At 36.6% G+C, this 27,182-nt stretch overlaps 1 protein-coding gene across 3 annotated transcripts in view; it reads left to right on the top strand.

Moving 5' to 3' along the window:
* Positions 1 to 27,182, top strand: part of CACNA2D3 (calcium voltage-gated channel auxiliary subunit alpha2delta 3) — a 388,352-nt gene that overhangs the window by 343,402 nt on the left and 17,768 nt on the right. For 2 of the 3 annotated variants that reach the window (XM_066557980.1, XM_066557979.1), the window contains 8 exons: positions 2,884 to 2,945; positions 3,822 to 3,866; positions 7,158 to 7,220; positions 9,761 to 9,831; positions 18,323 to 18,398; positions 21,821 to 21,873; positions 23,417 to 23,472; positions 26,875 to 26,986. In XM_066557980.1, the coding sequence (XP_066414077.1) occupies positions 2,884 to 2,945; positions 3,822 to 3,866; positions 7,158 to 7,220; positions 9,761 to 9,831; positions 18,323 to 18,398; positions 21,821 to 21,873; positions 23,417 to 23,472; positions 26,875 to 26,986 (538 nt within the window). Of the gene's footprint in view, positions 1 to 2,883; positions 2,946 to 3,821; positions 3,867 to 7,157; positions 7,221 to 9,760; positions 9,832 to 16,804; positions 16,851 to 18,322; positions 18,399 to 21,820; positions 21,874 to 23,416; positions 23,473 to 26,874; positions 26,987 to 27,182 lie in introns of those variants that run through there. The other variant, XR_010784371.1, reaches the window with a different exon arrangement.

The raw sequence follows: 27,182 nt of genomic DNA, 5'->3' as shown, positions 1-27,182 counted from the left end.
CACATGAGGGGTTAAAAAGAAAGTAATTTCCTATACCTTAACACTGTAAATTCTTTCAAATCTGGAGGCATTAAAGTAATTTTTTCCTGAATTTTAGGAACTATTAGTAATTTTCATTTATTATATATTATGTAGGATATAGAATATTTAAAAGCTGTGACAGGGAAGTTCCTGTGTGGAATTGTGCAGGGAACAATGTGTAAATAGGACAAAACTGTGAGATTAAAATCTCATACTAAGATAGACCTCTCAAAAAACCTGCCTAATTCTGCTTTCACCATGCCATGTTTGCGAGATGTGTTCTCTCCTCCTCCCCTGCAAGCACAGGTAGAGATCATAGAATCATTAACTGGGAAAAGACCCTTTGGATCATCAAGCCCAACTGTAAATCAAGTCCAGCCATCATGTACTTGACATCATGTTCATTATTTAATACCAAGCCAAAGGATTTCAAAACTAATGAGAAATTACTTCACAAAGGGAATATGTTAAAATGTTGCTGTTGTAATGTTATATTACCTTGACCAGCTTGGATGGTTTCTGTTTTACCCTCTTTAATGGCATTGTACCTCAGAGATTAGTGATACAACTCTTTTCAAAGTTAGGTAGAGAAATAAACTGATTTCTTTTTCAAAGACAGGCAGTAGCTAAATTGATAATGCCTATACCTTCAGTTTCTGCACAAATCACCCTGCTGCTGAAACTGTGAAATCTGCTCGAGTGGGAGCAACCGCAATATTTCTCTCTCTTTTATTTTCCCTCACAGTCTGTCCAAGAAAGCATCAAAATTTTCGAGTTGCTGCTATGAAACCAAACCTGCAGCTGCCCCTTCTCATCCTCATGGAGAGGGAGGCTCTGCATTTCACAGAAATTAATCCCAGCATTTCAATTGTTGTTCTGCTGCAGCATTCCATTGTGACTCAGTGGAACACGCAGGTGGAACATTTCACAGATGAGCTTTGCTGTAATTCTCCTGTCACTGTTTCAGATTCTGTTGTGTGGTAGGTTTTGTACAGGACACAGGAAACTTTCCATGCACATTGATTCTCTTTGTAAGGAAGGTTCTGAGATGTAAAGTTATCACTTTTCTACAAAACTTTTACACTTTAATCAGAATCATAAGATAATTTAGAGTGGGAGGGATATCTTGAGCTCATCTAGTCCAAAATCCTGCTCACATTTGTATATACATATAATTTCATTAGGGGAGAACAAGAGTTTTACCTCTTTAATTATTGTTTATTACACTTCCATTACCTTTCATTAACACTTTTCAAGAGCAGCAGTTTTCTGGGTGCTGGTATCTCTAGCAGTGTGAATTCCAAAGTGCTGAGCTTATCAGGACCTTAAATGAGCAATATCTGAGTACAGTGCACACAGCTCTGTACAAGCACATGAGGCTGACCCTTCCCATGCTGACACAGCACCCAGAAGTGATGTGATTTCCTTGGGGAAAGTTCCTGAAAGTGTGTCTGTGTTTTTTTGCCTGCATTTCAGAAAAAAAAGCAGGTAGGATATGCTAGGAATTAACCCAAAGGCAAGCAGTAGATGAAGCAAATGTGCTGCTTGGCTGCCAGAGAGCATCTTCTCATGGACCATAACATTAATTCCTAGATAATAAAATGTAGCTGGAGAGTCTCCTCTGGTGTTTATTCAAAAGGAGAACTGGATTCCTCTACTTGCTCTCTGAAGCAAAACCATCAGTGAGTTAAAGATAGCAGAAAAATATTTATAACGTGTTCACATAAGAAAATTCCTGATGTAATTTCACATCCCATTGTATCAGCTCATTACAGATTTCATTTCACATACTTTTTCCCTACCTGCTAACACAAAATCAAATATGTGCATGACATCAGTGAGTGTGCATTTGCAAAAGCAAGTATCAATAATATAAATGTAAATATATTTTTAAACTATTCCTGCTGTAGGCCCTAGAGGTGGAATGAATACATGAAATTTCATTCAGTTTTCCAAAACAACTTTTTTTTGAGGCCTTATTTTTTAAAAAACCCATTAATTTATTAGGAGTTTGATCTTCAGACTTTTAAAGCTTTTTTGAATTCTCTCAGTTTAGGCAAGTGAAACCAGAAGAATCAACTGCTTTTGGAGCTTCTGCAAACCTCAGGGCTTTATATTGCTCTGCAATAGAAGCAGTGATAGGAACATCAGACCAGGCTGTAAGAAAGGTTCATTGATATTTGGAAAAACATAATCTCACCTGAGATTATGAGAAACGTATAATTTAAACAAGTAGTATCTTGAATAATGATTTTTAAAAATTGCAATGCATTATCATTAATATAATTTAAAAAAAATTGATAGCCAGTAAGATTTGTCAGATACTTCCCTTTTACAGAATTACAAATAATACTCTTAACTTCCATTTTTTTCAAACACATTTTAATGTTCCTTGTGTTCCACTGATAATTTATGGATTAAATGACCTCAAAACAAATCATCACTTGAAGTGTCAACCAACATTTTCATGTTGTTTCAGAAAACCTTCATGGGTTTCAGTAGAAAACACATTGTGTGAGTTCCCTACAGCTGTTATATTGGTACTAGTGAAATATAAATGAAATTAGTGTGAACATAAATATGTTCAGGCTGTGGTTCTTTGATATTAACTATGGAGACATGCAATTTGAATTTTTTTTTTATTTGGCATGTGTATTCTTCACATTATATAAGCATCTTTCTGTTTAAATGGTTTAAAATATGACTGTGCGGTCTCTTCAATTTAATTAGTTGTGTTTTTTTAATTTTAGGGTTTAACTTTCTCTTTTCACAATGAAACCTTTTCTTCCTGACTAATTTTAAAGAATAACTTTGAAGGAATTAAGCATGCTGGGTTTATTTATTTATTTTTCTCTTTCCCAGCTGTAGGTATCCAGATGAAACTTGAATTTTTCCAGCGGAAATTTTGGACTGCAAGCAGACAGGTACATTTTAAATTGAAAGTTTTTTTTGTCATTGAATCCACAACAGTTTTTTATCTGTGAAAGTGATGATCTTGTCAGAAGCAAAATATTGTAAAGAAACAATGTATTTGAAGACTTGTTCTGGTTTACTTTACATTTGGATACAGAAAAGGAGAATTCAGTGATGAAGAGCATTGCTTGATATTTGGAAGCAAGTTAAAAGTTTATTAATTTTTTGCCCCAATACATAAGGAATTACTTTGTTGGTACATGGTTTTTCTCCCTTAGAGAAAGTGTAAACAGTAAACAGAAGTGTGGAATTTGTTTCTAGTCACAGCAGAATCATGACTTCTCACCTAGATTTTCTCTCTAACGCTAAGTAACTGTAAGATCACACAGGTTAATTAACAAAACTACATTGATGAATCATGGTTGGCACTCAGTGCTCAATAAACTTTACCTAAACCATTCAGGGATGATAGAATTTGTACTCACTGAAGAGGATAATCAGGTACTTTCTGAGGATTAGGAGATGCCATCCCGGGTTTGAGAATCGATTGGAACTGTGCTGTTCCAGAAATTACGCCCTGACCCCACCCCTGCTGGAGAATCTTCTCTCGTCTATGAATGGCTTTAAAACTGGAGGAGATTGTGGTGTTTAAAGCAGCTGAAATTGTTACAGTGTGAATGAACCCTTTCTCTGCAGAGAGAAACAGAACACATTTGGTGAACAATTCAAAAGTTTGCTAGTCATTCTTAGAATTAATTTAGATAAAGATGTAATCAATATCATCTCCTTTAAAATTTTGCTCGTATGAATTTATATAAAGTTTTATTTTTTAATCATCAAAGAGAGAATTGAAAACACTTTATTGATTTTTTTTTTATCCTCTGCAGTGTGCATCTCTCGATGGCAGATGTGCTATAAGTTGTGATGATGAAGTAAGTATTTAACAGATTTTTTCCATTGTATACCTTTACTGCAGTAGAAGACACAGTTGATGAATTTAATTTGAACATCTCATTGTACATTGTGATCTTTATCACCTTCTAAATATTACACTGTTTGGATAGGGAGACTTTTTTTTATGCCTATTACAGGTACCCACTGAATTACAAGGTTGACTCCATTACCTCAAATGTGTGTTGCAATAATTTCTGCTTTGTGAATCCAGTTTGGGAAATAATTTGAAGCAGTGCTAAGGCATTTGTTTACCACTTTATTGTTAATGGAAAAAAAAGCCACTAGCACTTTAAAGTCTTCAGCTGGACACCAGCAGGAACCATACATGTAGAAATTTAGTAATAGTGTGAACATTGCTGATTTAGAGATTCCAGACTTTTTCTTCATGACAAAACACACTTTTGACAGGACTCAAACAAATATCACAGCTTCTCTCTGTTGACTTTCACAGCTTCTCTCAATGGCAAGAAAATATCTGCTGAACATTTACAGTATAAATTAAAGCATTTAAAAGTAAACATGAAGACATTAATGCAAATTGAATGCCACAATAGTCAATAAATATTAATTACTATTAATAATAATATGGTAATTGTAAGTATAATTAAAAATAAAGGGAGTCAAGTGACGAGTGTATGATACCTTTGATCCTAAAATAGAGACAACCCATTAATTAAAAATACTTTTTTTTTTTTCTTGAGAGCTTTGAATTTGCTCATTTATTCTTGTTTTCCTGATGCCTCAGGTTTTATTTGCATGTTCTGTTTTCTTTCTATTTCATTTCTGGTTTCTTAACCCACGTTACATTCCATTATTGTTATTGTATCCTGGAGCTGTGAAAAATACATAGAGGACTTGAACTGCATCAAAGTTCCTGTAGTTCAGATGTGTTCTCAGACCTCAGTTAACATTCTTGCTGTGTTTATTCTGGACTTCATGCCTACAGTTTTACAAGCTCAGGGACTCTCCACCTATGGAACGTTCCCTTGAAATCTGAAATTCACTGAACTTGAATCTTTGGGCAAACCTGAGCATAGTTCACTTCCAATACCTGTGAAACATTTTGAATTAGAGCTCTTTCATACAGCTGTAGTCTATGCAAATGCTACTATCCAATACATAAAACTTGTATCAGAAATCTGACATTTGCTAGTAATGAGTAAATACATTCTGCTGTCCTTTGTCCATGCTAAAGTTAAATTACAAGCTGCTTCTTTCACACAGTAGTAATACTGGAAGTTATTTATCTTGCTGGCAAGGGGTGAATGAATGGTTCTGAATGAATATTTTTTTTTCAGTTAATATTTCTAAAATGGATTGAAATAGAAATCGTCTTATCTTCACATTCCACCAAAAATATATAGATTCCATTTATTGCATTATACCTGTTATAACAGTGCTAAAAATTGTTATCTTTTATAGTTCTGAACTGTGCTAGTGAATAACCAAATCTTAGAGATGTGAGACATGGCTACTAATTCTTGAATTGAGCCAGTCTTTTCCCAACAGCACATAAACCATAAACTATGAAATTAAGCCTATACTTTTCCTTGTCCAGCATGACTTCTTTTATTTATTTTCTATACTATGGAGAAATATTGTTTCTAAAGCAGTATCTTTAGATTAATCTTTCACGCATGAAGACTGCAAATATGTATCCTCAAAAGATCTCGGTGTTGACTTAGCTCCTCTCCTGGGGCAGTCAGTGGGAGGTTTCAGGCTGGCTTTGGGGAGAGCAGAGCTGTGCAGTTGGAGCCTGAATCTGAAATTCCATCCTTCACACACCACTGGGCTCGAGGAGCTGCCTCTTCTGAGTGCATCAGCTCTGCTCAGCTCCTGCCCAGCACCATCAGCTTTTCCCATTGCATTTGCCAGCTTTGGGCTTTCTAGCAGATCAAAGGTTGAAAATGAGTTGTTTCAGCTTCCTTTCTGACAGGTTTTCTGTCACTGGGCTTGCCTGTAGCTTGGGTTTTCCTTTTAGAATGAATATCCTGCATTTGCATTAGGGAATGATGTTCATTCTCAACTTTTGCCTGGTTTCAGTTTCAGCTTTTTTTAAAACCTCCACTTCAAGCTAGCATTTCTGCAAGTTTCTCCTCTTTGGCCCCACAGGACAGTGCTAATATGTGGCTAGAATGAGAATCAGGCACATCTGAGCATCTCTGGAAACATCAGACTGCATTTTCATATCTTGCACACTGCTACTGCACGGGGCTGCTTTCCCCCCTAAAACAGCACAGTGATCTTGCTGGATGTGCAGAGTGTAGCAGAAAGCTATATTTTGTCATATTTCTGTAAAAATTTCCCCATTTGCTGCAGGAAAGGTTTTGAATCAAAAACAAAGCCAGGAGGATTCCTGTATTGAAAGCCATTCTGCTTATTTTTTCCTTTTATACAAATGTCATGGAAAATTCAATAAGCAAAGATAAAAATGTTGCTGATTTAGACCAACAATAGAAATACAATAAAGATTTAACACTGAGATAGTTATTTGGCAATCCTGAGGAGAAACTGAGTTATATCAAGGTTTCAGGGTTTGAGTTAAACCTCATGTTGAAACTCTGAAGTGCAGTAATTAAAACTTTGCCTGTAGCAAGTAGTTCTGTGAGGTTAGAATGGTGCACGTGTGTGTGGAGGGAAGCTCTGATTTGGCTTTACCTTGTTTTATACAGTTCAGACGTCTGACCTACCAAAAGCCAACAGTCCTGCCTCTAAACCCAGTTCCCAATTAAAAATACAATTTGAAAAGCTTTAGGAGACCTGTGGGGCCTCTTTTACAGAAGTTTCTGGCCCCATCCCCCAATGAACAAATTAAAAAATACTGCCTGGTCCCCTGTTGGTTCTGCAGGCTGACACTGTGTTTTCATTAGTACATCGTTAGGGTAATGACATTGTGCTGATGTTTTTCTCCAAATACAGGAGAAGCCATCAGGAACACTGAAGTTCTCTGCCTTTGCAGACTTTGCCATAAGGAAAACTTTTAAGAAGGGATTATGAAACCACAAAATTTTGTGTTTTATGTTTGTTTGTAATTACATTATATCCTCCCATTCTGTACACATCTTTGTTTAGTTTTGCATGAAAAAAGCATACAAATTAAATTGGATAATATCCCAGAACCAAGACTACACTCATTTTGAATTTATGTAAAACCTTCTAAAAACCTGAAAGTTTTACCCATTTATAATTGACTTAGAACTAAAGTATATAATTAACTTATTGCTGTGTCCTAAAATCAAAAATTAAAATAGTCTTTTATTATTTTTCAGACAATCAACTGTTACCTAATAGATAACAATGGATTTATTTTAGTGTCTGAAGATTATCAACAGGTAAGTGTAAGATTTTTCTTGAGTCTTCTGATGTAACATATTAATCTAAAATTAGTTTTTTTAAAATAGACCACCATCTGAAAATGGTAAGGAATTAGCAACATTAAAAAAAAATCCTTCTACAAAGAATGTAAGCTTTATTCTCACTGGAGCTCAGTTTCTTTCTCCCATTGGAGCAGGGTCTGTTCTTAAACTCATAAATGTTCTCTTTAAAGACCTTTCTTCCTGAAGAAGTGTCTGTCTCCTATAAGAGGGTTTTACTCCAAGAAAAAAACTTCCTGTGCCATTTCTGTCACATGGAAAGGTTGGGAAGGGAGAGGGGGAGGACACAGAGCTTTTACATTCAAACTTAAGATAATGAGATTTTACAGAGCTGTTGGATGAGGAGTTTGTTTTCTGAAGGGGATTACAGTCATTGAAGGATTAAAACTAAGCACTCAGCATCACAATGGAGAGGACAAGAAATATGATTATCACAGAATCATAGAATGTTTTGCTCAATCCTGCAAACCTTGTGAAGGAACCATCACCATTCTCATTAACCTGTGCCTGAACTGCTGGGATGGTCCCCCAGCAGTTTTCATGCCAGGATTATCTGAAGTTGAATTGGTTTTATGTGTTGGGACTGTGAATAGGAATATCCACACTCCTACTTAACCCTCAGCTGAATTAAATTTGTTATGGTGAGCATGACCTAAGAAATACACTCATTATGGAATGATCTTGATACACTGAAAACCTGTTTGTCTCTTTCCCCTTTAGTTGTTGGTGCTATTTACAGATGCACAGCTGTGACTTGTGCCAGTGGTTGGCCAGCTCATAGCTGGCTATGGCCAGTGATGAATAGGAAGAGATGTTTCTTTTGGTACTCACCTGATAAAAGCCATTTCTATTTCCGTGAATAGTTTGGACAACTGTTGCACCAGAAATGTGGAAATGTATTCTGACCTGCTTTATTCGTTAAATGTATCCAAGTCAAAGAGGGGCAGCAGAGAATGTTCATGTAAATTTATAATAAGATTACATTAGTGTACGTCTATTTTATATATAGTCTGTATACAGGCTGTTGTGGGTAGAGAAGGGATAGAAAAGTGGGATGATGCCTTACTAATTCTTGATCTATCTGGGGTTCCTTCAGCACTGTTTTTCTATCTATCAGCTTTCCAAACATGACCTGAACTGCTCCAAGAATCAGGTTTGTGGAGCAGAGTAATTCTTCTGAATTGCAACTAAATCCTGATGTATTAAAAAAATGATAACCTGAGTGTAACTGCTTGGGGGAGAACTGGCATTTACAAAGGGAGCTTTTGTGGAGAGAACTGTCACTGAAATGTCTTCATAAGGCTGGTGCACAAGTTGACAAATCAGGTTTCTTGCTATCTAAGGTTGCATGAGGCATTTATGGTTTGGAGTTTCTCGACGTTGCCTGCCTCTCCAATCGTTAGGGTAATCTTTCTTCATCAGTCAGCCAGGGCTATTGAAGCTGGTATTTTTAGTCATGTTCCTTGTGTTTCTAGGAGACTTTACATACCCATATGTTTTGGAAAATGTTCCAAGGTTCCCCTGAGGAAAGGAAGGGGGAAAAAAAGGCAATACTTGCCTTTTAGGTGGAGGAATGCCTTTTTTTAGCTAGGGCTGTAACTTTTCTGCCTGCGAACTCCCAGGTGCATACTTGAGGTCAGCTAAGTTCCTTGTAATGGAATTGGGGTTTAGTTCATACAAAACCTATGGAATCCATGCAATTTGAGAGTGTAGTGCCCTTTCCCCCTCATAAATTGTGGGATTTCTTCCTTTAAACAATGAAGAGAAATATCCAATCCTCCTGGGAGCTGAGGCTCTAAAATAAAACAGGTCTTCCCAAGGTAGAAAAGTGCTGTACTTGCAAGATTTTCCACTGTCACATGAATGGCTGCAGATGACGGAGTCACTTCCATCTTGCTGACCAAATTTATAACAGCAATGTTTGTTTTCTCAACAGAGATTTATTTTTATTAGTCCACAAGTACTGAATAGGGACAAAATGAGTAATTCATCAAGCTGAGTGGTTTTAAGTATGAAATGACTCTGAATGGAGTTAAAATTTATAGGATTGATGAAATGTACTGTTCCAGCTCCTTAAACAGGTCATACAGGAATTATAAACAATGTTTTTTAATGACTGTTTATGAAATCCTCTCACAACCTGTTTATATCTTTTTTGAGTAACATTTTAATCACAAGAGTTTGTGATCAGATTAGTGTGTTTTCTTTACAAGCTTTAGATTTTGAAGGCTTTTATTTTTGATATTGAATGTTATATAATGTACCTCAATATATTGTTTAAGCTCTCACATCTGCTCAGGGGCAATAATATAATCCCAACAATTTGCCCTGACTGGGAAGTCCTCTTCAGGTTTTATGTAGCAGCAGTCCTGAAAACCTGTCTATGTAGCTGTCAAAGCCACTCTTGCCAGATCCTGAATATGCCAGTTGAAACTGCATCCAGTGTTGTTTTGTATTTATCTACACTTTTGGTAATTCCTTGCATTTTCCCCTTACAGACTGGTTACTTTTTTGGGGAGGTTGAAGGGGCTGTGATGAACAAGTTACTAACAATGGGCTCTTTTAAGAGGTAAGAATTAATATTTTATATCTTAAAAAATGTTCTAACAAAAAAATCAAAGTCATGTAAAAGAAAGCCAAGACTGGCAGCATGGCTGGATTCTCATCTGTACCTCTGTATCTTTTCTGTACAAGCTGAGTGTAATTTGATTCCATACACATCAAACATTGAGAGTATTAGAGTCAGCCTAAAGTGAGTTTCTTATTTAACAATGGTTTATTTGACTGCAATGCTAAAACTGTGTCCTTTTCCTCTTCCGACTGGGCTCAGATGGAAAAGGAATTGGGCCATATCCACTACTGAGCCGTTTTAAAAAGCTCTAAAGCAAAACATTTATGCCACATTATCATTTTGACCTATAAAAAATTGGAGATTGCTCGAGCTAGACAGTGCAAAATGTCCTGCTATTGAAGGGAAAATGTGTTCTCCCAGTAATCCATCTCCATTCACATGCTAACTTACCTTTGAACGTGGTTGTGACTATTGATCTGATCTCACTATCATGATGACATTAAAAACTAACAGTGATTTTGTGTTGTCCTTTGAAATAAATTATGCACTCTGAGGAATTAAGAATAAAATTTCCCTTTTACCTCTAACTCACCACTGGAATCTTCATGGCTTTCATGAGGTCTAAGAATTGTTCATGTGGTCAGAGCTGTTTTGTACCCCTTTGTCCTCCTCAGCACAAGAAAACTCCTTTTATACTTTTCCTTTTTATTTTCCTATGCATTTCTAGTATGAATAAAAAGATATATCACTGCTGCCATCCATCACTGAGTTTAGCTTCTACCTGTGAGGGTGTGTGCAGAGCCTCTCTGAATCTCTCTCTGGTTTGTGGGCTTGCTTGGTAAATCAGCTCCCTTAAGCTGTGCCTGTGCATGGCAGCTGAGTACCACTCCCAGGAAAGGACTGACCTGAAATGTGAGCATCTAGCACTCATGGAATCACCCATCCCCAATCCGAGTTTTCCAAGGGTGGTGACTTTTTTTCATTTAGCATTATATATTTAACATATGCTGTAGAAGGAAGTGAAGTAATACCACTGTTTATAGACTGGATTTGGCAATGAAAGGATCTGTTTGGACAAGAGATGAAGCATTTTATTTAATGCAGAGGACAAAATACAGTCAAAACCAAGGGATAATTCTTTAACTTGTCCCAGTTTGTTTAGTCCTGCCCAACAAGGCATTTCAAACAGAGCATCTACTCAGTGATGGGTACCACCATTGAGAAAACAGGCTTAGCTTGAGAGTTCCTTGTAAAATGCAGTGGGTGGATCTTTGGACAGGACCATTGGTTAGGATTTTGCTGGTCTTGTACCTCATGATTAGAGATAATGAAGGCATAAGGTCAGTGCAACTGAGCTGCATGTTAAGGAAAATGAGTAACACAATGAGCCAATTATTCAACCATGATAAACTGACCATTGCAAATCGGTTAAAGATGGGATAGAATCAAAGTGGAGTAATTGCAAGTGAGCAATTTTCCCTACAACAGATAGCAGCAGCAAAAAAAAAAAAACCCAACAAACTGTCTTTGAGCTGTGTTAGATGAAGCCTTTAAATAAATTATTCCAAGAATGTGAAGAAGAAATCTTCACTGGTTCTCACAAAAAATAGATACATTCACAATATTTGTAAGATTATTAATTTGTCTGGGTGGGGATTGTGTTTTGCTTTTCCAACATTTATTTATATGGAATAAGAAGGAAATAAAAAGGATGCTTGGTTCAGTGGCAAGATCTGTCAGCAGTACCACTTCCCTGAGAGCACCAAGTGGGCCTTGCACACCTTATATTGTCATTGCTGCTCTCACCATGGGGGCAAAGCTGAGAGAGAGCTCTGTCATTGCATTTCCTTCTGAAAATGCCCAGAGCCATCCTTCCCTGCAATTGCTTCTTACATGGCATGTACAGTCCAGCAGGTGAATGTTATAACCCTGCCCTGCTGGAGCTGGTTGTGCTCCCTTTGGGGTGAGTTTAGAAGGTTCTGTGCAGCCTGATGTGCCCTGCAGAAGATTTGCTGCCAGCCCCAGCAGCCGTGGGGCTGGGAGTCCCCTCTTCCTCCAGTGCACAGATCCCAGTGGCAGTGCCAGTGCGTGCTCCCACCTTGTGATTCCTGCCAGCTTCCAGCCTCTGCACCCACAAAGGGAATGAAATAACTCTCTGTCTGCTCTCCCAACTACTGCAAATTTGGAGTGATATAGAAGTGCTTTGTAGGATTGAGATGGAAGTGCTAAACAAAAGGGGGGTTTTTGCTGCTGACTGTATTTCTTTTCAACCTGCAGCAGGATGAAATTCAATTTTTATGTTCGCTGTTTATTTTTTAAAGTGAACTTAAATACCTCCTTCCCTCCTCAATTTCTTTAAACTCAGTACTTCTTTTGAATAATGTGTGCATATGTATGTATGTATATTTTCTTAGTTTATGGGGTTTATAATTAGGGAGAAAAACTATATCAGTGCCTGCACAGCAACGTGACATGCTCTATGATTTCATTTAGTAAAATTATGTTTATCTTATACCTTAAGTATTGCACACAGTTAAATAATTTAAATATGATTTAAATGTATTATTAAATAAATTAGGATGTGCTTATGGAAAAGTATCTGCTTCACATAACTTAGAAAAGTTTCTTTATGTTTTTCTCAGCACTTTGTTTATATAAAAACAGTGAAAAAAAATTCCAACAGCTCAAACCATGAAAATCTAAAAACCAACACTACCATCAGGAAAATTAAGGGCTATCAAAGCAATGAGATCCCTAAAGAAATAAGCATAATAAATCTCTAAGAGAAAATAAAACATCTCTTGACTTCCAAACACTTTCACCCTTTCCAGCAGGAGGAAGACTGAGCAATTCTATATGAAAAATATGGAAGCAGCATCATTTCCTCTTGCAGTTCTCTTTCCAGCAGGCATCCTCTTACACAGAAGAGTCTATGCATTGGTATTTGGCATTTAGTAATCTTGTAATTTTGGTATTTGTCAGTATTGGCATTTGACCAGTTTGTCAGGATGTAGGACTGAAGTGGCACACCCCTGAAATGCAGCTTTCCCAGGAGCTAAGGCGCAGTCTATCAAGTTCTTGCTGCTCTGAGAGCTTCTGTTGTTTCCCAATTTTTCTTGTTGTGCAGATCCTTCACCTGTGCTCTCCTCATGCACCAAGAGGCAGAATTTCATCTGTCTTGATTTGCTTTATAAGCAAAACCTAGCAAGTGCTTTTTTCCCCAGGTTATGAGAATAAAAGAAATTCAGAACTTTGTTCTTCTCCTAGAAAGTTTAGTAAATTCTTAAATCCAAATCATGAGAACAGTAACTCATTGCTTAACAACAGGGCACTGTTTTCACTGATGCAGCACAGCCTCCAAATGAAGGATATTTTCCTATTTTGGCCAATTTTTAATATTTAAGCATTTTATTAAGATATTCTTAATATCTTAATATTCCCCCTTTTGTGCTAAATTCACACTAACATTTAAAATTTGTGTTTATTTTAATGTGGATTTTTACAGTCATGGATTTAGCTGCCTATTAATTGGGCAAATAGTACATGTATGTTTTGGAGAAGATCAGACATAGACTGAAGGAACATTCCAAATTGCAGCTGTTGGACTTGGCATTGGACAAATTGTCATTACCAACAAGGTTCAATTTTTATTTCAGCATCTGGTACCTGCACACTGAAACTCCCACATTGCTGTGGGGTATGTTTTCTGCTCATATTTTAATCCTGTGATATCTAAAATTAATGTCTTTAATCTGAGTTTTAGGCATTGTTTGATTTTGTCTCTGTAAATATTACTTTTAAGGCAGCGTATTCATATACAGAATCAGTTTATACACTTAAGGAGAAACACAGGCATATTTGTTACATAACGTAGTTCTCATTCCATATTCTGTAAATACAGGCTGAGTTGTGGTTTTTATACATGTTAGTCCTTGAGAACACTGGCAATTGGGAATAGCTGAGCAATGAAAGCAAAGATATGTGATGACGAGTTTGTTTTGTCAAAATGCTGTAATTTAGTTTAATTCTTCCCACTGATTTTGGTGAAAGGTATTACCCTGGCAGCTTCTGGACACCAATAATCTGCCAGTGCAGGTGTGAGAGCCAGAGCAGCAACAGTCTGGGGTTTCCTACAATGTCCTGCTGTCTCCCCACAGGAGAGGCTTAGGAACTGCTTTGCTTTTCACACCATTCAGCACTGTCCCTCTTTCCCTTCCTTGTGACAATGCCCACAGGCTGCACACCTTAGGTCTGAGTTATGAACACCTTTCCACCACAATCTAGCTGTAGTCATCACTAATTTTTCCACAGACTCCTGAATAAAGCATAGGGTCAATAATTAGGACTTCTGTATTATTGGCTTCCTTTGTTCAGGTCTTTAAAGCATTTTTTTTCCTATAGACTGGATGTTCACTTCCATGTAAAAAACTTCTAATTCCTACACATTATTTGAAACTCACCAAATCTTGAACCGCTGACAAAACATTTGAAATTTTATGCATTGAAGACCTTTCAGCTGCTACAATTGTCATTGGTGGTATTTTATACTACACCAAGTAGAAATCCATGGGTGTGATGAAAACCCGGCTGAAAGCAATAGAGAGTGAATCTGCCAATATATCCTGTGCTGCTGGTAGGTCTTGGAAGTTTAATTTTCTTGAACCAGATTCATACTCAATTGTAAGTTCATTGCAAAGTAGGAGAGTGGAATTTACTGTATCAGGAAATTGACAATAAAAGGGTTTTCAGTAAGATGTGTTTGGCTGCTGAAGTTACATAAATTGACAATGCACATTTTGGTTGTGCTTAATAGCTGATGCTGACCACAATTGCTCTGTGGACTTCAGGTGTGGAGGGTGACAGCGTGGTGGTTTCAGAAAGTCTCAGGAATGTCCTCTGTAGCAAGAGCAGAGCTCCCCTGGGAGGTGCTGTGATTCAGAACATGCATTTGGGCACACAGGCGGGCTTAGGAAATTGTGTTCCCTCACTATTATCAGCTGGTCACAGCATGGTCAGCTGCAAACAGTTACTTAAAGCTGAAATACAATCACTTCAGAAAGGGTGCTCTGGAAGACTTTCTTCTGCAACACTGGGTTAAGTCTTTCTGAGTGAGAACAATATCTATTTTCTAAAATCTCAGAAAGACTTTAGCAGTAAAACAACGCCTGGAAATGACACTTGAGCACAGGAGCACCACAGCATCGTAGGCAACTGCTTTGAGTGCAAATGCTCTGCTGCCTTTTATAAGGAATAGGGCTGGAAGGCTTTTTCTTCCCTATTATAAGAATAAAACCAAAACAACTGGATTTGAAATAGTGAATGCCTTGGAACCCATATAATACCATCCATAGTGACAGAGAATCAGAACTGGTTCAGGATGTTGCAGTGTTCAGATTTCAACGTGGTTTTCAGCTTCATGCACTGATCTTTGAAGTGTATTACAAAATTCTTATTTGTTTCCAGGTCTTTTAAGAACATTTTGCAGCAATGCTTTCACTGATATATTTTGCACATCCTGTGCTATGATTGTCTGAATCATCTTTAGAAACTTTGAGCTAGGTGTTCAACAGCCCACTTTGAAAGTTACTGAGACAGCAATGCATTGTTTTAAAGCTGAAACTTATTCCAGACTTTTGTTCAGAAAGCTATGTACCTTTCTAAGCATTTTCTCCTTTTGTTTCTTTTTGGTTTTCCTTTTTTTAAACCCAGATACATTAGCTGACTTCTCATTTTTCCTGAACCAGAACCTTCACACTGGAAGATTCAAATATATTTGCTCAAACTAAACTCATCTAACTAAAACCAATATCATCCACAGATGATATCAAACCTTTCCAAGTTCTGTAGTGATCCACATGATTTTGAGGTTGTTCATTAAAACTTTTTCCTTCTGCCATCACTCTAAAATTTATCAATTTTTTCCCTGTTAAATGAAGAGTGTTCTAAGTACATTTATTTACTGGTTTTCTTTCCCTTAATCATAGTGCAATCTTAGATTGCTGAACACTCCCTGCAATAACATAAGACAATCTACAATAAATATAACCTAGCATGTTGGGGTTTAGTATTAATTATATTTCTGGTTATTTTTGGGAGTATATATTTCCATCTTTTAATACATTTTTATCTTTGAGCATTTAAAAAGCTATTTACTTTCTCAGACTGCAATAATTACATAAGAAATGTAATCCAGGTTCAAGTACTGAGGGGGGAAAGGCTTTTATCAATATCAAAAATTAAGTTCAAATTATAATAGATCTTTCACATGACTCATAGTAGTATATATGTTCTATTTATAGTATAGAATGGTATAACAGTGCATATATATAATATATATATATTATATATATATAATATATATATAATAGTATTATAGTAATATAATATAATAGTATTAATAGTAATATATACAATAGTATTATAATAGCAGCTGAGTAACACTGCTTAGCAGAATAATGAAGTCCACTGGTTGACCATGAAGTTTTGCTGTCTGAAACTCAAAGTTGAGACACTGATTACACTTTCAAACATGGAACCAAGCTTAATAAATATGTTGAAAAAAATTTACAATGAATAGAGGCAAACCCATGTATTCTGCTTCTAAGGCTAGGTATTAAATGAAGCAAGATGGGAGTCTTTCATCCATATGGAAATCCATATGGAATTTCTTGATACTCGGCACAGAGCACATGAACACCTGTAAACTGCCCTTTTCTATGCATTTATCTCTTGCCTCCATCACTGGGTGGTCCAGGTGCACACACAGCACCACCGTGCTTGGATCCCAAAGAATAAAATAGTGATAAGACTGGAAAGGCTGAGCTCTAGAAATTCCTTTCCAGGGGCTGGATCCTGAGCATGGCTAAAGGATGAAGAAGAAGGAAGGGAAAAGCCAGGGGAAGTGGTGTATTTCTGCATGCCACAGAGGCAGCACAGCTTACACGGTGTACTGCTCTGTTTGTCTTGGCAGATCTGGGTGCGCGGATCTGGCCGTGGGCGGGATGCTGCCAAGGATGGTCAGTGTGCGACTCACACCATGTTTAGGTCTCTAGTTATGTTTTTGTCTCCCATGTGCCTCTCTCTGCCAGTCCACACAACAATGCCTTCCTAGGCATTGCTATTCTCAGCAAAAGAGAAAAACAATGATGTAAGCAGTATGACCATGTGCTAAATGTTCAGTTGAAGCTGCGACATCCAATATGTTAGAGATTTTGTCTGTAAGCCAGAAAGAAAATATAGACATAATAAAGAAGCTTTTAGTGATTATTGCTGTCACAAAATTAGATCAGAAAAAAAAATATAGTCTCTTCCACAATGGAATACAACATTTTATTGGTACAGCTTGCAAGGTTTCATGGCATGCAGTGCAGGATGCCTCGTGGTGATGCTGAGTGCATTTCATGACCTGGTTTTGGCAGCTTCTGGGACTTCCTCTGTGTAGCTGAATTTGTGTGCTTTTCTTTCCTCTCCACTTAGAAGCAAGGCACACATTGCAAAACATTTTAGTCCCATCTCATATCTCTATTAACCATCTCCGTCCAGTTGTGTTCCCTTGTCCCTCTGATGATGCACAAGTCAAATGGAAATGTTTCAAAGAACAATAGTGAGTTCTATATATTTACACTTGTTGCAAATTATCAGTTAAAGATTCTTTACATCTGCTACAGATTTTAAATGTTTTGTTTATGGATGGAAAAAGTTTATTGATTGTTCTACGGACAGACAGATTTAGAGAAATAATCACAATAATTCCATGTACTAGCTCTGAGTTCTGGATTCTACATTTAGATCTCTGAAGTGTTTCAATGATGAGTAAGATTGCAAGCATAAGTAAATTTCCCTGTTTACTATGCATCTGAGGAGGCTTCTAGCATAAGTTGATTACAGCAAGTATCTGGAATATTTTGCCTTCATGAAAATAAGCAAAGGTAACCCCATCCTGCTTCAAGTATCTGTACTGTCAATGCACTGAAATTCCACCTCTGTCTCCTTCAGAAGCAATGCCATTTTCAAAGCAGTTGTGCACTGAGATGCTGGGACTGTCGAAGAGCATTTCTGCTTTTACTGAAGTTTGAGTGGTCAGTTGTGAGAAGCCTCTCAAATGCATAGGCTCTGTCACTTTCTGGGGCTCAATGTGCTGATCTTAGTCCAGAACCAATTGTTTACGCATTGTGTTGGATGTGTATTCTCCTCCTCCCAACATTGGTTATGCCATTGTGTGTTACACTCTCTGCATATCTTCCCTGGTTCCTCCCAATTATGCTTTTGCTTTGTTCTGTAGTCTGCTAAAATCCTTACAAAATTTTCACAGCATTTCTTACAGTCTTCCATATAACCTGTATTTTAACGATCCCATTCCCTCTTTCCCCCCCAGCTGTTACAATTTTTATTTTCCTGTCCACTTAGTGAGCAGAATGTTCCATATCACCATTTTTATTCCACTGTGTTTTCTTCTTTTAGTCAAGCAATTTTCTGTTCTTCCCTGTAGAATTACCCTTTATGACTACCAGGCCATGTGTAGGACAAACAAAGAGAGTAGCGACAGTGCCCATAGCTTACTGGACGTAAGTACAGCACCTCTCATGAGCATCTTTCCATGCCACCATCAAAGAAAATTGCTGCAAATATCTCAGGGCCATTGTAAGACTGTTATTTTGATTTGGAATGCTTACAGCTCTCGTGTTTGTCCCAGAGCATACAAAGGGTGGTTCCTTATAAACGAACACAAAGTGTTCTGGTTTTTTGAGTTCAATCATTTTAATGCTGGGCCACCATTTCTGAGGTTCTGTCAGAAAGTTCTTTGCACTGTATGAATTTGCCTTCTTAGGAATTTGTAAATTTGGCAATAGGTTGTGTTTTGTCTGAGGGACTGGAATCACATATGCCTTTTCTGTATGTAAACATGTAATTCAAATTAAAATTTAAGATTTTTTTTTATACAAAAGGAATAGTTCATTGACAAGGCATGCAAGTCAGTGATTTTAACAATTCCTTTTTCCTAGTATTTAGACATGTCTTTTAAAGTAGAATTTTCATGCATTTAAACCCTTGTGTTGCAATTTGAGTACAAACCCTGTCCCTCTGCCAGGCTGGATTAGAGACAACCTGGGTCTTGCCAAGGCAACGCTTCCTTATTGCTGAATCCTCTATCAGGGTAATAATCCCAAGGATACTTTGTGACCATGCATCCATTTTACTGATTGCTGTAATAATCTATCAGAACTGATCAGGTGTTAGGTAGAGGTTTTGCATATTAAAAAGGAACTATTTTCACAAAGAGATGACAATAATAGCACAAAAAAACTCTTAAGTAAGAGAACGGCAGCAAAACATTGGCAATTTTGCCAGTCTGGAAAAGTTACCTGATGTTATTTATTTTTAAATGAACATCTAACTAGGAAAAAAACAAAAAAACACCCTTTAATAATTTTGTGCATTTGGGGATGTTTTCATTTAGGTATTTACAGTATTCTGTTTTTCATATACCTGGACTTACGGCATTTATCAGTTTTTATCCACTAAAGTCTGAACCCTGAAAAAGACCATCTTCCCATCATAAATACTAGACTGCAATGAGACCTAAACTAATAGTGGAATAGAACAGGCTGCTGTGAAACACATTTGCATGAAATACCTTAAAATATATTACAGCTCTTAAAAAAACCTTCTATCCAAAGACTTGGGACTTCAGTTCAGTTTGCCTAAGCATTCAGCATGTAGAGCTGAGGCATTATCCCTTAAAAAGTGGGCTCTAATCCAAAAGGAGTTTTTTTATTATTCCAAATTTTGTCCAGGATATCCAAGAAAAAATCCCTTGTATCTGTTATGGGATACATTCAGACATGTCAAGGATTTTTTTTATTTAAACATAGTCAAGCTTTTTAAACCACAAGAGAGTTTTGGTGATCCTCAGTATGAAAGATGAACAGAGTTTTAGGTTATTATTTTCCTGTTGATTCAATCACTTCTATCAACCATGACAATTGAAAAAGTATAAAGAGAACTTGCATTAGAGACACATTGGGCTGATTCCTCATTTTCTTGGGTTTTTTGCCCAGTTTTTTGCATATCAGGTTATTAGACAGTATCCAATATAATTTCTGCTTAAGCAAGAGGTTTGCTTACAAGTGTTTATCCTTCCTGTTGAGCATTATGGTTTCATAAATACAGGAATAGAGACAGGGACGAGATGGAAACTCCCTATAAAATTCCTATTTTAAACAGCATAGAGAAGAGGCATCAGAGACTCTCTCCCAGCCTTTTAGACTGAGGGAATGAGGTGATAAATTAGGGATGGACTAGATTTACAGATAACCAGGTCCATTCCTTTATCAGAATAATATTGCTTCTTAACAGCTCTCCAGATACTTTGTTATTTAGCACTTCTTTTGTTTTAATTGCTCCAAGACCTGCATGATTCTCCATAGAACCACTTTGTTGCAAATGTAGCTGTGCCATGGAGTCACAGAACGAAATTATTTTAGCTCTCAATGGTGCTTTAAATATGTAGAGAGAATAGAACTGCAGTTTTTGTTGCAGTTTTTAAAGGAACTGTCTGTGAGTGGAAAAGGCTCTTGAGTAAAATCACATTTCATGAGAGTGCATTTATATCAATGTGATTCCATGTTTTTTCCACTGGAATTTCAAAACAAAATGTTTTTTTCATTTTTTGTAGACATTAATGAATCTTTTCAAATACACTAGGGTTTGAAATTTTAATTAATTTCTACTAATTTAATAGTTACTAAAACACATGGTATATTTCACACTAAATAATTATTCGTCATCAGTAATAACAAATACATTGTTTTACATGAAATTTGCCATTATGAAAACTAAAGTATACAGCAAATTTAATTACTTGGACATGAAATTTCGGGGGTTTTGATTTGGAATGAAAATAAATAAGATGTCCCACAGGGCTGACATTTTCTTTTCTTTCATCTCCAGTAAAGTCTTGCAGTTCTTTATTTTTTCCTATAAGACAGGGCTTCACAGGTGAAAATCTTCCCTGTCTCACACATTTTGCATTCTGCTGGGTTGGGATCTCAGCCTTCCGTGGCACTGACTGAGTCCTTTGGGTCTGAATCCTCAGCCCTGCACAGAAACTTTTCTCTGTGGCCCCTGAAAATTTTATTTGTCCTGTTACTGCTCTGCCTAACAGCACTGCTCCCAGTGAGTGCTGGTTTGGGCTGGTTGGGCATGATTTTAGATATCTGAGGAGTTCTGTCATTATGATTTCTATTTGTTAAAATACTCTGTTTGCATCCAACAGAGTTGGCAGAATTTTGTGCAACGAGGACATCCTAACAAAAATGAAGGAGACAAGGAGAAATTCCAGATTTCTGGAAGCTGACTTTTCTGCCTGGCTTTTTTTCATGAAAGATTAATCCTATTAATAGTCTTTTCAAAAATGAAATATTCAGAATGTATTAGAAGTACTGTCAACAGAGGATTTTCAAAGGATTTGCTGTATTTGTTATGATCCAGAAAAACAGAGGGAGGAGGGAAAAAACTTCTTAAAGTACTTACATGTGGACTGTGAAATGACATAGATAAACATTTAGGTAAATTCAGACTTTTCTGAGCCTAATGAGGCTGAGGTAATGAACAGAGATTTGCATTATAGAGAGGCAAGCCTGTGAATTGCAGCCCAAGAAAAGCTCATTTTATCTGCCCGAGCTGTTCCTCCAGCAATAGCCTGGGAAATAGGAACCCCTAGAGGTTAAAGATTTAAGAATCATTTGCAAAACCTTTCCTTTTTCCACTGATCATCTGTGCATATGACCAAATATTATAAAAAGAAAATTTCATTACTTATGCATTTTAATAATCAGTATAATAATATTTCTTGATCCTTAAAAAAGGGGGTTTTATGCTCCATATGCATTTGAATATCTAAAGGATGATTTTTACATGAAGAATTCAGTTAAGCTATAAATGCTGCATGTTTTGACTTTTTATTAAATGAGTTTCTTCTCTCCAGCCTTATAATGCCTTCTTTGCTGCAGTAAAGTGGATTATGACTGAACTTGTCTTGTAAGTAGATTTCATCAAGAATCTAAAATATTTCTGTGAATTGCTAAATATTTCTACTTTTGAATATTAATATTTGTACCTTTCGCATTTTACATGCATTGTGCTACTTTTCTTGGATGATTTTAAATATATTAATATTTGTCAATCTTTTTTTTCAATTTTGCATTTTTGAATTCTGAGAGAATTTTGGCTGTATTATGCGCACTTTCACTTTTATTACACTCATGGTCTTCACTTATATCTGCATGGCTTTGTTTAGCAGATCACAATACACAACCTAAATTTCTTTCTGTGCTTACTGTTCAATTTTAGATCCATGTCTGGCTGTTTGTGATGCTGCTTGGGTGGGCTGCTGTCAGAGCAGAAACTTGTTACCCTGACTCACTGTATGGTTTGTCACTTCATAAAATTCTGTAGGAAGGACCCATTACAGTGCCAGATAAGGTGCACTTGGATGTTGCTGAATTTTTCTATCTCCATTAATTCTTCTAAAATTCCCAGTTAATTCATAATGATCATTATCTTCAAGAGAAGGTGCCTAAGAAATAGAAATATCACATGGAGAAGAGGAAGCCTTAAAATGTGTTGTGTTATTAAGCTATATGATTTGTTATTCTTCTTATCTGAAAGCAGAGCTGCAGATATGAGTGAATTTTATCTTTACTGACATAAAACTGATTTTTTCTTGTAATAATTTTGTTTAATTGTAAATTGTATGAGCTTTTTTCAAAGTTCAGAATAAGAGTTAAGGAGAATTAAATGAATGGCTGCTGCCAGAGGGCAGAGATTGATAAATGCAGCTTTCTAAGTGAATATAAGGGAAATAAATTGTGTTAAAATGAGACTGATGCTACATTTCACAGATTTGCAAATGTTAAGAAACTTTCTATGTTTATAAGTATTGTAAGTTCACAGGCATATGATGAACTGAATGTTGGTTTCACATTCTTTACTTTACAACAACTGATTGGCTGATACTTTTCAGTCCATTCTTCCAGGTAAATCATGGTGTATTTTAATGTTCTTTGCAATTTAGTTAGAGTTCATTAGACAATGGTTACTCTTTTCTGCTCTTCGAAATAAAATAGCCCTATTATTTCAATTTGAGAATTAATAAAAGAAACTATTTTGTGTGTGCTCCTGTGTGGTAGCCAGGACAGTTATAATCTCATGGCATTTTGCTAGAGTTAAAATACCCACATGATGAAGAAATAATGTTCAACAGCAAAAATAGAGTGTGCTGCCATGCTTTGAGAGTTTTAGTGAACATTCCAAATACAATCAATATTTTAAATTAAAAATGGGTAAATCTGTGATTTATTGATGGGGTTAATTTCAGAACAAGTTTTCAGAAGGAAAAAAATAACCCAGTAAAAATATGAGAATAGGAGTAGGTGCTAATCCCAGAGTTATGCCAGTAACTTGAATTTCAGTTCTGTGTTAGCTTTTATTGAAAATAGGATTAATGTTATCAAGCTACTGCCAGTTTAGTATTTGGAAAACATTCTGTGGGGTAATGTGAAAACTCTAATCATTTCTCCAGGTTCCTTGTGGAATTTAATCTATGCAGTTGGTGGCACTCTGATCTAACAGCTAAAGGTAAGTGTGATTTTTTTTCCCTAGAATAATGGCAGAAATGTCTAGAGTAATTAGGACTTTTGAAATTCAGATGTGTGTACACTGTTTTAGATTAAATAATAAACATCTGATAACAGTTTTCCTCCCATGCCAGCATTCTCTTCTTTGTTAATGTTTCCTAAAACACAAGAGAATTAAGATCTTCTGTGAATAACCAGTAAGTGCTGGTGTGCACTCTAGGAACACAGTACACCACTATGACAGAAAAGTTAAAATAGTAGATGATGATTAAATATGTTTTTAAAAAACATTTCTCTTCATTCAAAAACAAAGTTTGTGAATAAAGCAATTACACTGTTTTAGTTATACAACTTTTTTTCTTTTTTCCTAGAGCTGCCATAAAATGTAGTGGAGTTATTGTCCTGGAAAATGCCATTTCAAAAAAAGTGTACAGAAATATGATCATCTCTATTATTTCATACAAAAATAATTTTTAAAGCTTAAGATAGTATATTTTATACTAAAAAAGGCTGATCTGTATTTTGTTTTATTATTCCATTCAAAAATAGACATTAAAATGTATTAAAATTCAATTTATCCAAAATATTTTTTTTAAATGCAGAAGCTTCATTTGAAATAACGACAATTTTTAATAGTTCCACTAAGAATGGGAAGTTTTCAGTGTAAGCTGTCTTTCTGTGTTTTACCAGGCTTTTTATGGCATTTTTAGAAATGTTTCTCAAAAGTAAAGGGCCACTTTACAAGAGCAGTGCTCTTCAAGTGACAATTTAATAGGCAAATTGTGCTGTGTGTCATTGACTGGTGTAAGAATTTAAACTGAATTCTTCAGCTTCATATTTGCATATTTCTTAGCAAAGCAGGGGATAAAATTGCTGCTTTAGGCTTCATTTAATATTTGCATTGCCTGGATACTAGGCTGTCTTTATGCCAAAATAATATCCTGTCTGAAGATAAAATATCAGTCAGGCCCCTAAAACCAAGACCAACTGTTCAGTGATTTCCCTAAGCATGAAGAGAACCATCCCTACCACTGAGGCTGTGAAGGACAGCCAGGTTTGCTGTGCTAGACCCAGAAAATGCAAAACCCTTCCTTGAGGAGTGGCAGCTGTGCCTGTCCTAGTCCTTGGTGCTTGCAGAGCAGCCAAAGCAGCCAGTGTAGGAAATATATTTTTTTTTTCCAAATGTACTGCACAAATATGTTTTAATATAGCCTGACATGAAACATCCAGTGGAACTTGCATTGTATGCTAGAGAAAATATCTTTCAAACACAACATCCCTCTTCAGCTCATGAAAATGAATGTCTGAGTTTGCGTTTTGAGAGTGCACTCGTTACAGAAGAGGCAATAATAACTTCCAAACTTTCTTTTATTTAAAACAAAACTATCAGTGCAGCACTTTGATGGACCAGTATTATTGAGAAATTTCCATTCATGGTTAGTTGACAGTGAAGTTTTAATTTCACAAGTCACTTGCTCCACTTTGATGAGTTAAGAGTATTGGAAATACCCCCTCAAGATGCTCATTGGGATCTCAGTATTTTTAGAGTAGTGCTTGCCCAGCTCATATCTGGTTAGATAGCAAGGGTTGGTTGTTTGGAAGCAGCATATTTTAGGAAGAAAAAGCAGAAGATATTTCACAAGAGAGCAGAAGAGAAAAGCAAATGCTTAGGTATTGTCTTCTGTAATGCTATGTTACCACTCAGAGTTGTCATATTTATGACTGCACTTTGTGAAATTAAAATTAATAAACTTGCACATTTATTTTTTACTTAAGAACATTTACCAAAGCTCAGGGGAAAAAAAAAAAAAACCAACAAAAAAACAACAAAAAAACATTAATTCCTCGAGTGGAGAAATTGCTTCCCACTGAAACTGTGACATTAATAGAATGTGATGTACTGTGGAGATGCTGGAGGGTCCACACACACCTGCTTCCTTGCCAAACCCTGCTTTGGAAAATACTTCTGCACAAGATCTTGTAATTGCAATCACATTTGTAAATGAGAGAGAAGAACCCCTAAACCTTGGACAACCCCATCACCTTCTGGACTCTAGTGAGGTGCAGGAAATGTGAGACCAGTGAATCTTTTCAGCCTCTTGGATACACAAGCCATATGCTGATACAAGTGAGGGTAGACTCAAAACACAGGTGATAAACTCCAGTCATTCCTGACAACAGATAAGGAAAACAGAAGAGAAAGGGAAGAGGTGCAGTAGAGCTAGTAAGACAATTTTCTAAAAAATGCTGAACTATTAAACATCTCACAACCACAGTGAAAACATCAGAGATAACAAAACTTTTCTGACCAGCTTTAGTACCTCCTTTGAGATCTGTGCATTTGATGGAATAATTTTTGGGGTTTTATCACATACAACAAGTGTGAACAGTTCAGAAATGCCTGCCCTGGTGTGATTGGAAATGCAGATGTGGTGGCTCCCCTGGCACTGCTCAGTGGATGCACCCCTCACTCTGAAACAGATCATCTCCAGGGAAGGTCTGTCAAGCCCAAGAGCCTGTTCTGTGTAATCTATTTTTGCCATACCTCATCTTGTTTTCCCACTTAGCAATTAGTTTAAGATAGGGCTAACATTTGTGCTGATGTGCAAAGTGTATCTCTGTGTTAAGGAACAATGAAGGGGTGGAGAGGAAAAAGAAAGGGAATGAGGGAGAAACATTTTGTGTCAGATACTTCAGAATGAGAGCCAGAAGAGCAGCTGTCCTGTAGTTTGACCTTGAACCAGCACCTCTGCTCCCTGGTAACTCAGTTTCCCAATCTTTAGGATGGAAATAGTGACACTTTTTCCTTGCATTGCAAAGACTTCAGATTAAAGGTGCTATGGGGTCTTAATTATTACTATTTTGGGAAGGAGATAACAAACATTGCTGTTGGGTAAAGTAACTCTTCTGCCTCTCCCACCCACAGAGTTATTTTAACTGATGAAACCCTACAAAGATTCCCCAGCTGTAATATAAAATACATGTTTTGGCTTCAGTAAAATATACCACAATTTACATACCAAATAAATGTAAACTCCCATGAATAAAGGTTAGTGATGCACAGCACCACTGAGATAAAAGTGACAGTAAATCCATCTTGGATCTACACAGAAAGAATAAAAACTCATGCATAAATGTAAAGTAGGTTGGCAATGGCTAAACCATTAATAACTACTTTAACAGCGATATCTTGCAAAATTACATTCCATGGATAAACTTTTTTTTTTTTAATTTAATTGAAAAAATAGCGTTATGCACTGCCTAGGAAATCTCACAGGGTGGCAGAAGCTGAGTAACATTTCCGTTCTCTGTGAGCTCTGTAACACAGCATCTCATGTTGTTCACAATTTTGTGTGCTGTTCTTCTCATGTTAACATCAAGATGTTTTTTCCTGTGCCTATAGCTCAGAGGTTGAAGCAGACCCTGGAGCCCTGTGACACAGAGTACCCAGCCTTTGTTTCCGAGCGCACCATAAAGGAGACCACGGGGAACATTGCTTGCGATGACTGTTTCAAGTAAGCCCTTTCCATTTTTTTTTTTTTTAATGCAACTGTTTGTGACAAAGCAATAAAACTGAATTATTTGAGGCTGTGTTGAAGAATGTACGAGTCTGTTGTGTTTTATCCTGGGTACTGACCTCTGTCAAGGTGTCATTTCTCCTCTTACAGGGGTCACTTAAAACTTTGATGCTCTTAAATTAAAGCCGTGCCT

Source organism: Molothrus aeneus, chromosome 12 (genome assembly GCF_037042795.1).
Source record: "Molothrus aeneus isolate 106 chromosome 12, BPBGC_Maene_1.0, whole genome shotgun sequence".
NCBI classification, from domain to species: Eukaryota; Metazoa; Chordata; class Aves; order Passeriformes; family Icteridae; genus Molothrus; species Molothrus aeneus.
This window is presented reverse-complemented; position numbering and strand designations above follow the sequence as displayed.